General features: G+C 33.0%; 2 protein-coding genes across 2 annotated transcripts in view; one reads left to right on the top strand and one right to left on the bottom strand.

Annotated features, from left to right (window-relative positions):
- Positions 1 to 7,754: 7,754 nt before the first annotated feature.
- HELRODRAFT_165533 (hypothetical protein) lies at positions 7,755 to 12,907 on the top strand (the record flags this gene model as incomplete). The annotated part of the gene is made up of 3 exons (XM_009032092.1): positions 7,755 to 8,126; positions 10,817 to 10,985; positions 12,849 to 12,907. The coding sequence occupies 3 exons, from the start codon at positions 7,755 to 7,757 to the stop codon at positions 12,905 to 12,907; spliced, it is 600 nt and encodes a 199-aa protein (XP_009030340.1).
- A 1,093-nt stretch (positions 12,908 to 14,000) lies between these two features.
- The window catches only part of HELRODRAFT_165532 (hypothetical protein), a gene marked incomplete at both ends in the record, with an annotated part of 3,636 nt that continues 1,762 nt past the window's right edge, over positions 14,001 to 15,874 (bottom strand). The window contains 2 exons of the mRNA XM_009032091.1: positions 14,001 to 14,036; positions 14,233 to 14,293. Of these exons, the coding sequence (XP_009030339.1) occupies positions 14,001 to 14,036; positions 14,233 to 14,293 (97 nt within the window). The remainder of the gene's footprint in view (positions 14,037 to 14,232; positions 14,294 to 15,874) is intronic.

Here is a 15,874-nt window from a genome sequence, read left to right as displayed (position 1 = left end):
TCAGGTACAAACAGTAAACTGAAGTCAGAGCGCAATGTNTGACTCGACAGTGGCATTGTTCTAAGAATTACTCTGTCAGTGACATTTAGGGGCAACTCCTTTAATACATTTAAAAACCATTAAACATATCTTGAAAATAACTCTTTGATAAACCGGAAGCCAGTGAAGAGCAAAAAGAATTGGCTTAACGTGATCGCGTATTTAAGGCCACCTGAAACCAACCTTGCAGCCCAATTTTGAATAGAGTTTAGTCTAGACATATTTACACCAGACAGGCCGTAATATAGACTATTGCAATAGTCTATTTTTGAGTGGATAAAGAAATGAACAAAACATTGAAGAGTAGGATTGCTTTAAGATCGTTTGGACGCGCCTAAGCCTACGCAATTGTCCAGAGCATTCTTTCAAAACTGCCCCAGCATGAACGTTAAAAGGCGCGCAGATGTGCAAAATTTAATGTCAGAATCACCAAGTCTGATAGACTCAATGTTCATTTTTCCAGTTCTAGTGCCAACCGGTAAAAACTGAGTTTTTGATTGATTCAATTTAAGCCTGTTGCTATCATCCACTCATTAATTTCCGACAGACATAATCTGAGTCTACAGACCAGATCATCAGAACGGCAAAAGGAGGCACTAGCCATGATCTGAATATCATCGGCAAAACCGTGATGTCTGAACTTATATCTGTCAATAATTTTATAACAGCGCAAAAAAATACTTTCACTTTTAATTCTACCTCTCACCTCTGACAACCACTGTAAACATGCTTGTGATGAAAATTGGGCAGGTTGTGCGGCATTATAATTTGTAATTAATGAAATGGTCTTGATGTCATAACACGGTGAGTGTAATTAACGTAGGTGGTTTGCTTGACTTAGTCCAACTTATTTTAATTCAAGGTTAGTCGTTATAAATAAAATAAAATATTTCATTTGCTAACAATTTTTTTATTTATTTTTAAAAAATTGGAAATACAATTTTGAGTTGTTGTTTTAGTTAGTCTGTACTGTTAAAGTGAAAAAACGTGCAATAAAACGTGCATGTTTTGTTTATGTTATATGAAATTTTAAAATGTAAAAGTTAGATGCATATTTAATAAATTTCTTAACTTTTTGACTTTGTGGTTGTCATCATATTGGACTGATACTGGATGTGTTGTCAGTTGTACTCTGGTGGTCAGCATCATATTAAATAAATAAGCACATACTTAGTTAAATGAAATCTAAGTGTTATATAGTAAATTATGAAAATAAGAAATTTTCATGTCTTCAACCTTCATTGGTTGTATTAAGTTTAAAATATTTAGTTTAATCAAAAGTTGCTTATGGTGTCTACTGTCAACTATGCACAAATATTATACAATTATAATACAAACACTTTTGACTTTATTAATTTAATACATAACATACTCATGGACATCATAGATAAACAGTGTAATATAGTAGGAAATACACAGTAAAGAAGTTGAAAGTATTGTATACTGACCAATAGATAAATTATTAATTAATTAATATTTATTATGACATTTAGATTTATTAGTTTAATTAAAAAATTGCTGTCAATGTTTTTTTTATTCATTCTTTAACTTTATACTTAATAAATAAATAAATAAATAAAATCATTGAATGTATTTTTATTATAATTATATTAATTAATTTTAGTTTCAATCACTTTATGTGTATATGTAGGTGGTTCATTAATTTATTTGAGTGTAAAAATTAAAGTATTTTTTATTAAACTAATTAATGTCTTGAGGTTTTAAAATATAAGTAGGATTTTTTAAATGGTTTACATACTAAAAAAGTATTATAATAGAAATATTTTATGTTTGAAAAAATTATTATTATTTATCATTTTATTAGTTGACATTTAATTTATTCTGTTCACAAAGCATGTGGTGAAAATTTTGTAATAAATAATCATAACTGTAATTGTAATAAAATCAATTTTAATAACTCATTATACAAAAATCATAATTATGACATGAAATACTTTCTTTAAAAACTCATTAGTCATCTCCTAAATGTAAATAATATTCAATTCATTTTTAATTCAAACAACGGATAACTTTTAATTTAATTTTATGTTGAAACTACAGAACACCAGTCACTGAATGAAATTTTCAATCTATATAATAAATCTATCACTTCACAGCCAAGCATTGACAAAGATAAAATCTTGTAAAATTTACTTACCCTACCTGCAACTTATAAAATCAATGGTACACCTGTTTTGTAAGGTATCTTTCTCACAGATATTTCCAGCACAGATATTTAATTTAATTTTGGCTCTCATTTACTGTTTGAAAATTTTTATGTTAGTTGAAGTCTAATGGAATGAAGTATGTATGTAGAGACACATGGGATTGATAAGTGCAACAAGTGAAACAATAATAGCAAACAGCAGCTTATGGCACATGTTATTTTGTCATTCATATACGTTTCACTCACTCAATGGACCCATGCCACCGATGATGACGATCACATGGAATCATGCATGAGGAAATATACAACTACAAACACACACACACACACACACACACACACACACACACACACACACACATACACACACACACACACACGTATATTTTATATAGCATTTGTTTATTTGATTTAAAAAAATCTGCATCTTTTTATTCCTTGTTCAAATTTTTGCTTTTTTCCACCTGAAATTTAGTTGAAGTGTGGTTTCCCTTTTTTTTAGTTTAAATGTTTGAATGTTTGTCTTCAGATGCGTTTGTGTTTACCCCAGGCATTGTTTTGAATTTTGTGGAATGTTGTTGAGAGAGTGATTTGAACTGTAGTATTTAATTTTAATAGCTTTTTGTTGCATTTCTTATGTTTTATACTCCACTACTTTGGTTTAATGTTTTTTTTATGGTATTTGCGTTTATTTATTGTTATTTTTAAACAGTATAACGAACTTTTTTTCATGTTTATTTGTGGTCTAATTTTGTAATTAACGTGCTTGTTTTTGTTGCTTTTATGTTCGATCGGTTGGTTGATTGTATCGGTTGGTTGATTGTATCGGTTGGTTGATTGTATCGGTTGGTTGATTGTATCGGTTGGTTGATTGTATCGGTTGGTTGATTGTATCGGTTGGTTGATTGTATCGGTTGGTTGGTTGTATCGGTTGGTTCAAAAGGTTTGCTTGCTTTTCATTATGCAGACTCACTCAGGCTGTTTATCACAACCTGACTTTGATTTTCTGCTCTCTGTTTTATGTTTTTTTTTTTTTTTTTTTTTTTTGAGTGAGTGTTTGTTGTATGCTTATTGGTAATATATTTTGTTTCATTTGTTTCTAAATGTTTGCATCTGCTCTGTTATTAGATCTGATGTTTGCTTATATGCAAGTCTAATGTGCATGTGCGTTCAAGCCAATCCCATGTTTGTTCTTACTTTGAATTTAATGCTAAGTCGGTTTTTCATTATTTGGGTGGGCTAGGTTTCACTGCCTGAATACGATTAGCTGTCATTTTTGTTAATTTTCTATGTATCTTCTGCTCTCTTTTATGTCTGGCTTTGTGATTATTCATTTGTATCTCTTCATTTTATAATTCTTATGACTTTAGTTGCTTTGTTCACGTTTTTGTGTTTATTTTCCCTTGTTTTTATCGGTTTTTCATTTTGTTTTTGTTACCCTGTTCAACTATTTAATGTTTTGGACCTTTCTTTCGTAACATATCTTAGATAAATTTTTTAAAATTCGATTGCTGATGATGTTTATGTTAACCATGACAGCGACTATGTCGAGAGCATATAAAAAGATTATAAGATGAAGGAAATGGTGTAACTTGTCAAGATCTTTATTTTGTCATTACCATAATCACTGTCATTATCATCATCACTTTCAGCGTCATAACCATCACCATCATTGTGAACATAATTGTTTTGCGCTGTCTAGTGCCTATACAGCTAAGTAGATGAATTCATCAATAACCCAATACATTGTTAACAATTAATGCCTAAATTTATTACTTTAGACAAGTATCAATGCATCTTTATCCATTACACTTTTAACTTAAAATTATTTGGGTTCAATCAGAATTCTGTTCACCTTAAATATTTATTATTAGTTATAATATGTGCGGCAATGCTTATAGCAAGTTAATGTTAAAAACTAAATCATAGACCCATATAGAAATGCTTAAAGTAGCGAATCAAGTGTTTACACTAATATTACAAACTTTGAGACTGTCAATAACTTGCTTACTCATTCTGAAATATATAAATCGTTTTGATATAATTTCTATGTTCGCTTTGCATCTGTCTACTTTCCTGATTTTAAAATTTTTGAGTTTTGTTTTGGTAATTTGTCCACGTTGCCTCATAATTAAGCATTGTAAGCAACAACTATCTCATGGCATGTAATGATAATTTGTGTTGGTATATGTCTATATACCTATAGAATCTGTCACACACATTCATACTTTTTTTCTTTCTCGTTCCTTATCCTTTCAGGACAGTGGCGACCATCGAAATCTACAAATCTTGATCTTTACCTCATTGTAGTAGTTGAAATGTGGTGATATTCAACAACTTCCTCCTGCAATCTTTCCAATAGTTGTTAGATTTTCTATTCCTTCCTTCCGCATGATGTGACTAAAAAACTTTAACCGCTACCGTCGGATTATTTGTAATTTCCTCTTTTAATAACCGGACTGTTTTAGTACATTCCCATTGGAGATATGAGAGGTCCAACTAATTTTCATATTTCTTCTCAAAAACCACTGTTTTTGATCTTCTCAATGATTTCACACTTAACATTTCTCTTTTGCCTCTAAACACGTTTTTTGATTGTTTTGTCCAACATAAATATGTTATATATGCTTGTTAAAATGTACATATCAATGTATATATATATATATATATATATATATATATATCGTTCAAGCGTATTTTTGAAGTTTTATATGGCAAGCGAGTAAATATCAGCCCACGACAATCATACCAGCAGTGCATTTTATGCACATTACAACCATTATACACAACCATATACATATTTTATATATATTTTATAGTTATATATTATGTATGTGTTAATAATAAAGATATGCATTTCCATGGCTTATTAATGTTGGAAAGCATTGTTGCCCTAATAAAACCATATCGATATTTGATATTCCTACCTTTCATTTGTTAGTTAATATTTTTATTATGTTCATGATCGTAAGTTTTGTAAGAATTATTATTAAGAATTACAAAACATTTTTGTTAATTTTATTTGTTGCAGCTGTTTTTCTTAGTTTTAGTTAGGCGTATTTCTTAGTTTTAGTTGTTTGTTTTATTTTCTTAACAGTCATCATTGTTGTGTTATCATTGATGTGATTTTATAATAACCCAAATGAAAAAAAAACAAACAATAAATTTAGTTATATTTGTTTGCGGCAAGATAGTGTGCAGTTTAAGATGCCTAGTGACCGTGTTCGAATCGAGTGCATAGTAATTCCGACTTGTCAGGCCTCATCTGTGTGAAGTCTTTTATTAATTAATTTATGAAAAATTTGTAAAAAAGTATAATTTATTCAGACGAATATTTAATTTATATATCGTTCAATTTATTTTACTATAAATCTTATTTTAAATTTATTTGTCTATTCATAATTTCTTTTCTTATTCATATATTGTGATCATTTTATAATTCATTCATTCATTCTTTTATAACAATTCTATATAAATTTATACGTACAATAGGATATTTTACGTGCCGTATTGTGCTATATATGTATAAATATGTCTATATCTATATTTATGTTGTGTCTATATAGGTATATTCCTAATTATGTTATTGTAAGCTTTGTTTACATACAGTTAGTTATATTACATACATGCTACTAAGGCTTCTCAATATATCTCTAGTTGTTTCGAATCGAATGCTTCTGTTGGGCAATGTTCATTCAATTGAGTTGTTGAGGTGTGTGTGTTATTGCTGTTGAATTGTTGTTAGTAGTTGATAGTAACAATCTGTTTGTTAGCTGCGTCTGATTTGTGCATGAATTTATTCATTTATATATTTAATTATTTATTTATTGTTTATTTATAATCTTTTCCAATTAAAGTTCATCCTTTTTAGGTTTTTTGATTTAACTAAAACTTGCATCTATTCTTTCATTTTTTTTATTTTTCAAAAAAATTAAAGAAGTCTTAGAAATGAGACATTTTGCAATTGAAAAAAAGCCTTTTGATTTAAATTTAAATTAATTATGTAAAAATAACTTGCAAACAAAATATTCGTTTGCTCTATATTGTTATAATATATTGTATTGTTTAGTATGTAGTCCCATTTTATAACCCAATTCATAATTTTAATTATAGACCTGTTAGAATCTAATGAAGATAGGAAAATATTTCTATAATTCAAAAATTAATATTCATAACAATTCATATAATCTGGATGCCTGTGTTGGATATTCACAGGATTATTCGTCTTCATCTTCAGTGCATCAATTGAGGTACCTATCAATTGATAATCACATATTCTTAATTGCAGTTTTTTTTTAATTTTCCATTTAAATTTATTCTTCGCAGACATGTTTAAGTAAGGTTTATTTGTGAAGAACAGAACAAAATTAAATGCATAGTTAAATGCAAGTGATTCACTGTTTTATTTGTTTTGCGTGTTCACCCACTACACAAAATATAGCCATACAACAATCAATAGCCATTTAAATGAGACATTGTCAAAGTTCTCTTATAAGTCAGGATGTTTGATTTGTCTCAACGTCATATGGAATTAAATTGATCGTTACATGTAGCACGGAAATGTAGGATTCCTAAAATGTTTTATTGTTATATAAAAATGTACCACCACGACATGCATTGTTTTATTTAATTTTTATTAGTAATTCTAATTTCACACACACACACACACACACACACACACACACACACACACACACACACACACACACACACATATATATATATATCGTATTGGTAAGAAAAACACTGCATTATCAGCTTTGATCAGTTTATGGTTCAATTTTTTGATATTTCGTATTGTATCTACTACAGTCTCAACCTGAATGTCATATATCATATTTGTATCATATATTCTTTATATAATATATATACAATATAGTACAATATTGTCAAGTTGTTATTTCGTTATTGTATTGATGATGCTGGAATTGTTTTGTATCAATTAATAATTATATTTACAACACAGTATCATGATACTAAACTCAATAGGGGTTTGCAGTATCGAGATATTCATTCCCGTTCTCGTGTTGCGATCAATATCTAGATAACAATAAGCGGTTCCCCGCCTATTTGTTCTATTCATTCACTACTAACTCTTTTAACACTTAGAACTAATTAGAAAACAATATTTTAGAAGTTGTAACCCAGCACACACACACACACACACCGACATATTGTACGTATATCGACGCACACACGCGCACACATACACACATGCATGTGCATGCATTTTTGCACGAATATGTTATCCATCTTGGATTGAGTTCATGTTTTCTTTCTCTAATCAAGGATGTTTATTTCCTTGAACTATGCACAATTTAGTCCATCGGCACCACCTCAGTTTGTTTTACCAAATTTTTTGTTTGAGACAAACTACAGGAAAATATTTAATTTAGTTGAAATTTAGTTGATCTTGATAGATGTTGATTTATTCTGGCTCTAACTTTAAATAATTTGATTGACGATAACAATGATTAACATTTACTTGTCAGCAGTTCGGCAGCCTGACCATGTTATAGACATCAAATGCCTCCTGACCGAATGAACAATGCCTCTCAAACATACAGCAGCAACCACCATCGCCCTCATCATTATCATTATAATCTCTATCACTATCTCACCATCCTCATCATCACCTGATTATTATGAAGATCTACCGACTCCACAAGACAACCTTCCATCAACGAAGCACGACCGCGCTCAGAGCACCGCGTCACCTCATCACGACCAACAACATCTGACCATCCAACACGATGATGACCATGAAAATACGTCTCACGATGATTATCATGGCAATGGCAGCCATCACAACCATGACCAGCACCATGGCGATCACCAACATCACGGCATTCACGTTGCCAGCATCAAGTTTGATTATGTCAAACAACCGCTCATTCTCAGCATCTTCATGATTGTTGTTGTGCTCTGCAAACTAGGTTGGTTGATTGCTTGGTCGGTCGGTCGGTCGGTCCGTCAATCAGTCGGCTGGCTGGTCAGCTAGTCGGTTGGCTGGTTGGTCGGTTGGCTGGTTGATCTGTTGGTTGGTTGGTTGCCTGGTTGGTGGGTTGGTTGGTTCGTCGATCAGTCAGTTGGTTGGCTGATTTCATTTGACCGGTCAGTCAGTCATTCATTCGGTTGGTTGGTTAGCCGGCTGCTTCATTAGTTGCATGGTCGGTCGGTCGTTCGGTTGATTAGTTGGTTAGTCGGTCCAGCGGTCCGTCGGTTGCTCGGCTGCTTGTAGTTCGTACACGACGGTTGCTATCATTAAATGTTCAATGTGCCTCTTTTCATGGACGTGCACTCGATTAAACTCGATTATTTGCTAAATTGAATCTGAAACATGAATGATGGTCGGTTGAATATTGAGTTGCATTATTTTCTGATTTTATGGTTTGTCGAATGCTTTGTTTGTTTTTTTTTTGGAAAATGGACCTAGCTATTGGTGATGAATTAGGAATATGGGATATAGAGATGGGTGATGATTGATGGTAAATTGCTGTACAATGAAATAAAGCAAAATGATGAAAAATTAAACAAGAGTGATTATAACTGATATCTCTTCAATACAAGGGACCGAACTGTTATTGACCTGCTATCAGTTTAATCACTTGAGTTATTTTCCATTCTCATTTATTATGTTAAACTGTAATGATTAAATTTAAACTGATGAATTCGCAGATAACTATTTTAAAAATTTAAAAAATTTAAATAAATAAACAAAGAAAACTATTACAAAAATATAAAAATTAAATAAATAAAGTCACGAAATGCAAATTAAAAGAATAAATGGCGTTAAAATGTAAATAAATAATTCAAACGAGGGCAAGCATGTATGTAGTCGTCGAAACTTTAACTTGAGAATAATGATGTTGAAAAGTTTTAATAGTTTTGTTGGAATCCGAAAATACAAAACTGTATGCGTGTTTGTGTGTGTGTGAGTGTGTATTTGTGTGTGTGTGTGTGTACATGTTTGTGAGTGAGTGAGTGTGAGTTGGAGCTAGCTATTCGTTATATTGATCTCGGTGGCTAAAATTAGTGAGTATGTAATTGATTGGACAAAGAAATATATGTCATGTACGAACACAGGTAGGGCAGCTAGTGAAATGAATGGTATGTAGTTGAATGAATGAACGAACAAATGAATGGGTGAGTGAATGGATGAATGTATGTGTGAATGAATGAATGAATGAACGAACGAATGAACGAATGAGTGAATGAATGAATAAATGAATGAAAAATTAATTAGAAGTTTCATCATAGACATGTTTTTTTAGTTTACTTGCTCTTGATACTATTCATGTTTGTTGTATAAATCTAATATTCGGTGGATTGATTGATCGAATGTTCAATATTATAATTAAACATTTTAATTTGTTGTCTAGACTCTCTAGTTTAAGCTAATTCAAATACTGACTGATGTATGTTGTGTATATGTGAATATTCAATAATTTAACCAATGGAGCGGTTAATCAATAATAATTAACTAATTAATTAAATGTTATAGAATAATAGTTAATTAATTAAATAATAATTATAAAAAATATAATTAATTATTAATTAATGAACGGAAACGTTCAAAATGAATGCGACACGATGAAGAAAACATCGTCTGCATAAAAAAAGATCAAGTTAACGTGATCGAGTTAACGTACAAATGAATGAATTGCAAGTATGAATTATGACTGAATGGATGAATGACTGAATTGATGTTTGAAAATGACCTAATGAGTTTCGTTTGATCATCTACGTACTACTTTGATCTGCTAATTTGATTCACACTCGTAAGGCGTACGTTTTATATACCATGTCTCGTGCAGTTACACGGTGGCCTGGTTCAAATACTGTCGGTCCGCCGAAACTCACTGACTATCATATCATACGCCATGCGCGTATGATGCCGTACTTGCGCATGCATAATACATAATGTGTATGTACGTCGTGTGGTGTAGGAAGTATAGGTTTTGGGGAACGAAGGTTTAAATGCAGCGATGACGTGTAAGAGGTTCTGCGTATGTCAGAGCTGCATAATAAAGAACAAAAAAATGAGTTGGTGTCGTATTCTTCATCTTCTTTGTTGTTGTCATTTCCTTGTTCTTCGTTGTAATTAGAGTTAGTATTAAGGTGTTGAGTTGGTAATGATGTAATCATTCTTTTTAATTATAATTAATATAACTGCTACCGTATTTGTTATTAATACTATACTGGCTTTAGATGATGCACACTATATCAGAATAGTCATACAATGATACTACCGCCAGTACATGTGCTTGATGTTCTCAGCTCAATATTCCCATCTGACTTGATGGCCGATTCACTAGTTATCAGAAACCATGAACTTCGTTAATTTTTTTCATAGAATTATAAACTTTATTGCATTGCTATCTCCATCTACTGGCTTTAAAAAATACGAGAAAAAGTGCTTCCGTTTAAGTATCGTTCATCTGTTTATCGCATAAATTCCTCTTGCTGCACATGTTAATGTTTCGTTAGTTTCTCCTGTACATATAAATTTTAAATCTACAAATGAGTGTTGTTCCGTATTTTTATAATGGAATGCAAGGTGTGGCATCGAGATATTTCAAGATAATTATGATTTAAACATTCATGCAGATTGTTCAAATATCTTACTCTTGCGCGCACACAAGCGTTACAGATGTAAGATTGTTCATGAACATGCACGACAACACTTCCGTCAGAGTTTGTCTGGAACTGAGTTTCTATATATCCAACGTGCAACTAGCATTCATGAGATCTTGTTTATCCGTTTGTACATCGTCCTGTAAGCTGGAAATTTCTTATAATGTGCAATTTTTAAAGCAATCATTTGACACCATTCTGAATAAGCATTTTGAAGGTGACATGTTGGGAGTATGCGTATGCGTATTAATGTGTTCATGTGTATATGTGTACTATCATGATCATGGATTCAAAGTCAACATCAGCAAAACCAAAGCAATGAACACTGGTGAACCCATCCAGTCCACAGCTACTGGACGATGGCCCTGTTCAGTTTGTAAAGCTGGTGGTGTAGGTAACAATTCAATCAAGTGTCAGCAGTGTAACCAGTGGTGTCACAAACGTTGTTCAAAAATAATTGGTACTTTATCTAAAGTGTCCAATTTTGTTTGTCCTGCTTGCATCAATCCACAACAACAAAATCGAAATAGCACTGTTTTTGAAGCCATTAAAATAGAGAAAGTCACATCGTTTCAATATCTAGGAGATGTTCTGGATTGTACTGGAACAGCTGAAGCTGCCGTTCGAGCACGCATACGTGCAGCCTGGAATAAATGGCATCTCCTTGCCTCTATATTGATGCGGCGTGACATCCCACTACCACTACGATCAAGACTTTATAAATCTGTAATATGCCGGGTGTTGTTATATGGTGCAGAAACATGGCCAATGACAACCAAACTGGAACAACAACTTCAACGAACCGACATGAAAATGCTCCGATGGATGCAACGAATTAGTCTGAAGGACCACATCAAATCTACCGAAATTCTTCGTCGTGCTGGTTTAGATGATATAAAGGACGAATGCCGGCAACACCGTCTGCGGTGGTTTGGTCATGTCAAACGAAGTGGAAACAGTGCCATAACTTCTCTTGCAGATGTTGAAGTACCTGGCACACGTCCCAAAGGCCGTCCAAAGAAGTCCTGGTCGCAAACAATCGAGCAAGACATGAAAGCTTTAAATTTAAATGAAATGGATACAACTGATCGTCTAATTTGGCGCAAAAAGTTGATGGCAAAGAAAACAACGTCCTACCTCGGGAAACCGGGTCTCTGGACGCAAAACGAAGATTGATATTATGTGTATGTGTGGGCTACTCAGTGTCTATTGCATATCAATGTTACTGTGATTTGTCATGTTTGTCAAATAGTTTCAATAAATCTGATGACCACAGGCCTGGCAGTAGCAACATCTGCAGCAACTACAGTTACCACAACAACAGCAAATTTTAAATGAAATTTATATTATCGTCATCGATATATTATTTAACTATTACTTAGTTGCTGGTATTTCAATGCTAGAGCATGGTACGTCAAGCAAAGCACATGTTGAACAACTATTGATCCATTTGTTTTGCTTTTGTTAACCTACCATTATACATCATACATATTCTTTCGTCCGCTCGGTTGTATGTTGTTTGTATGCCTTTTGTATTTCGGGTTGTGTCATGTATGTTGATTGCGATTTGATTCATTTAACAGTGTGGCGTACCTTGCTTGCTCGCATGCAGGTTAAATGCGTATGTAAGTGAGTAGGTTCAAAACCTTTTCGTTAATAGTGAGTTATATTTTTTGTCATGAAAAAATTTTATAATGGATGACATTTGTCAATTCAATTTGTGGGTTTTTTGTGTGCTATTCTTTACTAACAGAGTCTTTTCAATCTGGAGTAACTTGTCGTTGAAGTCGACATTTAGTTAAATTTGAGATAGCGACACTTTAGTTGAATATGAGATAGGACTTGTCAAATAGACGGCTAATAAAGGCTATGAAATCAAATTGGTTATTGTTATCTGGCATGTTGGTTTTTAGTTTGAACTCATTATTCAATATTATATTATTCATTCACAATATTTCAGTTTTATGTGATACTCTCAATAACGTACGTTTCTTATAATTTTCAGGTTTCCATCACGCAAATTTCTTGTCCAGTTGGATGCCAGAATCATGGTTCGTTGACTGACTGATCTGATTCAATTATAATTTTTCAATTTTTCACACGCACACACACGCACACTCACACGCACCACGCACACACACACACACACACACACACACACAAACAAACAATACAAAGACCACCAATAAACATAACAAAGAAAATATATTGGCTGTAATATTGTAATAAATGTAATATTGGTGAGTGTGGGCACAATAATTCTGAATATATTGGTATGACGACGGCCAAGTTATCGAGAAGACTCACAATGCACGTACAAACTGGCGCTATAAAGAATCACATGAAAGAGAAAGAAACACAAAACTAAAATTATTCAACAAATCTAGGACCACAATATTGAAATACTTATAGAATAAAGACATCCGATAATAAATATTCAACTGGAAACGTGCAATTGGAATTTTTCCTACCAATAAATATAGAAACAGAGGAATCATCGATAATGAAAACACGTAAAAATGTTACATTTAGCGAAGCTGAAGATTGTAAAATTAATTAAATGAGCGTTAAGTATTCAATTTCAACAAACAAGGAATCAACAAAGTAGAGTAGAGGCACAGTACATCTATATATATATATATATATATATATTTGAGCATCTGGGCACATACACAACATGTCAATTTGAACACCGAAGTTGGCATAAGAATACCGAAAAAAGCTTTTTTGTTTTATCATGCATAAAATCAACAAAATTTTGGCTTTGAACTAAAGAAACTTGAAAATTATTGGCGATCAACCGTTAGAAAAATCTAAAAGTTAAATTGGAAGTTAACTAACGCCGAACATGCTGTGATTTTCATCTATAATTGCATTTCCGACAGTCTTAATCCTATATATATATCCATGGTAATATATATAATATATATATAATATAATATATATATATATATATATGTTATATATGATATATATATATAGATGAGTAGCGAGCACCGGGAGGCCGGAAACGAGCACTTGTAAGGCCACTCAGACGAGAATTGATAACACCTGGTACGAGTGTGAAAGTGGAATAATTATTTATCAATATATTTGAATAACATTTATTTACTTTTTTATAGGAATCATTGTTATGCTCGTTAATGATATTTATTTATTATTTTATATGTCCGTGGACGACCACGAGGATCGACTGGAATATTTTTTATGTGAATGAGTTTTTCATTGTTATGTGGAAAAAGACTTGTTTATTAATAATGTGTAACTTTTATATTATAGATTTTTATGATTATATGAGAGGTAATGATTAGTTAACTTTATTTAGAAACATCAATGGTTAATGGTTGTTTTACACTACTACTGCCCTATCGTATTTTTCCTTTACAAACTTTACCGGAAGGAAGAGCAGCGTTGACGTCACACGTGCGCCATGATTGGTGCAAGGATATCCTGGCAGTTGTGTTTGGGCGATTGAGGGCGATAAGTATGGTGACGTCAAAGTTTAAGCCAACGTTTAGGTCGAATGTCTCATTTCAATTTCTGTGTAATTCAATGACTGTTGTGAATAAATATTCAATTTTGCACATTCTGTTGCTTCATCAACGAACAATTTGAAGGCTAATAGTTATAGGATTTAATTCTCAAACTAAAAAAGACGAAATAAATAATGAATCACTAAAAATTAAATTTTTTAACGAAATTTACTACTGTTAACAAATTTTGAATGAAAGTAATAAATAATAATAATGAAACCACCGTCATTCCTAGCGCACAGTTTACTAGTTGTAAATAAAAAACAATGGCTGTAAATAAAAAAAAAATAAAAATTCATTCAAGTATTGATCGCTGCATTCACGTTCTCAATTTATTTATGACCCTGGAACATTAATCATTGATTAACGTTTTAATCTTTAATAACTAATAATAATGATTAGTCTGCAAAATATCGCTAATCTTTTAATTAATCCAATAGATTGGTCGCACAAGCTGAGATCTTCAAGTGGCTGTTTTTCTTAGATGAAAATTATGAAGTTAATGTGCAATTGGGCAAAGCCATGAACAACATACAACAACAACAACACAACACACGTTTAGACGGCATTTTCCCCGAGATCGGGGGTTGCCGTTTGGCTACCTATGATGAAACCGAAATACCCCTCGACGCCATCCACATCTGTCACTCGCCTCAGTATCACGCAACCCCGCTTTCACCCTGTCCTTCTCCACCTGCTCTCTCCATCCCAATCGCGGACGACCCCTTCCTACCACTCCTTCAACCTCGAACTCCAACGCTCGCCTAATCCCGACCCTTTCATCCCTTCTCAACACATGTCCATACCACCGCAATCTCGATCTCCTTATCAATGTCGCAATGTCCTCATTCAGTCCCATCATTGACATCAGCTCTATACTACTCCTCCTATCCTTCACTTTAACCCCACACATCATCCTCACCATAGCTCTTTCAGCCCTCTGCAGTACACTTTCCTCCTCTCTCCTCAACACCCAAGTTTCACCACCATATACCATCGCTGCTCTCACACATGCTTTATATACCCTCCCTTTCATCTTCACTGACCATTTCTTTCCACACAATACCCCACCCAGTTCCCTAAATTTCATCCATCCCACACGAACTCTAGCCGTAACTGCGCTCAAGCATCCTCCATCCGCATTCAGCTTATCCCCTAAGTAAACAAAGCTTTCCACTCTTTCAATACCACCACTCAACCCCGTCCTTGCGTCCGTCCTATTAATCACACCATGAACACATTTCTTACATTTGAACGTGCCTTCCACCTTTTTCAGTGCCCCCCTCACACCACTACATCTCTTATGCACCCATTTCTGACATCCTATACACAATACTGAGTTAGCCTTCACTCTCCTATCACATACCCCGCAGGGGTCTATTTTACTTATCACTCGCTCCCCACCTTCCCCACTCACCATTACCTTCGTCTTACCAATATTAACTTTTAACCCTTTCTTTTCAATAACACTTTTCCATCTGTCAAATTTTAACTGCAA

This window comes from Helobdella robusta (assembly GCF_000326865.2).
Source record: "Helobdella robusta unplaced genomic scaffold HELROscaffold_8, whole genome shotgun sequence".
Taxonomy (NCBI): domain Eukaryota; kingdom Metazoa; phylum Annelida; class Clitellata; order Rhynchobdellida; family Glossiphoniidae; genus Helobdella; species Helobdella robusta.
The sequence above is the reverse complement of the archived record's forward strand: the minus strand, read 5'-3'. Positions and strand labels throughout refer to the sequence as shown.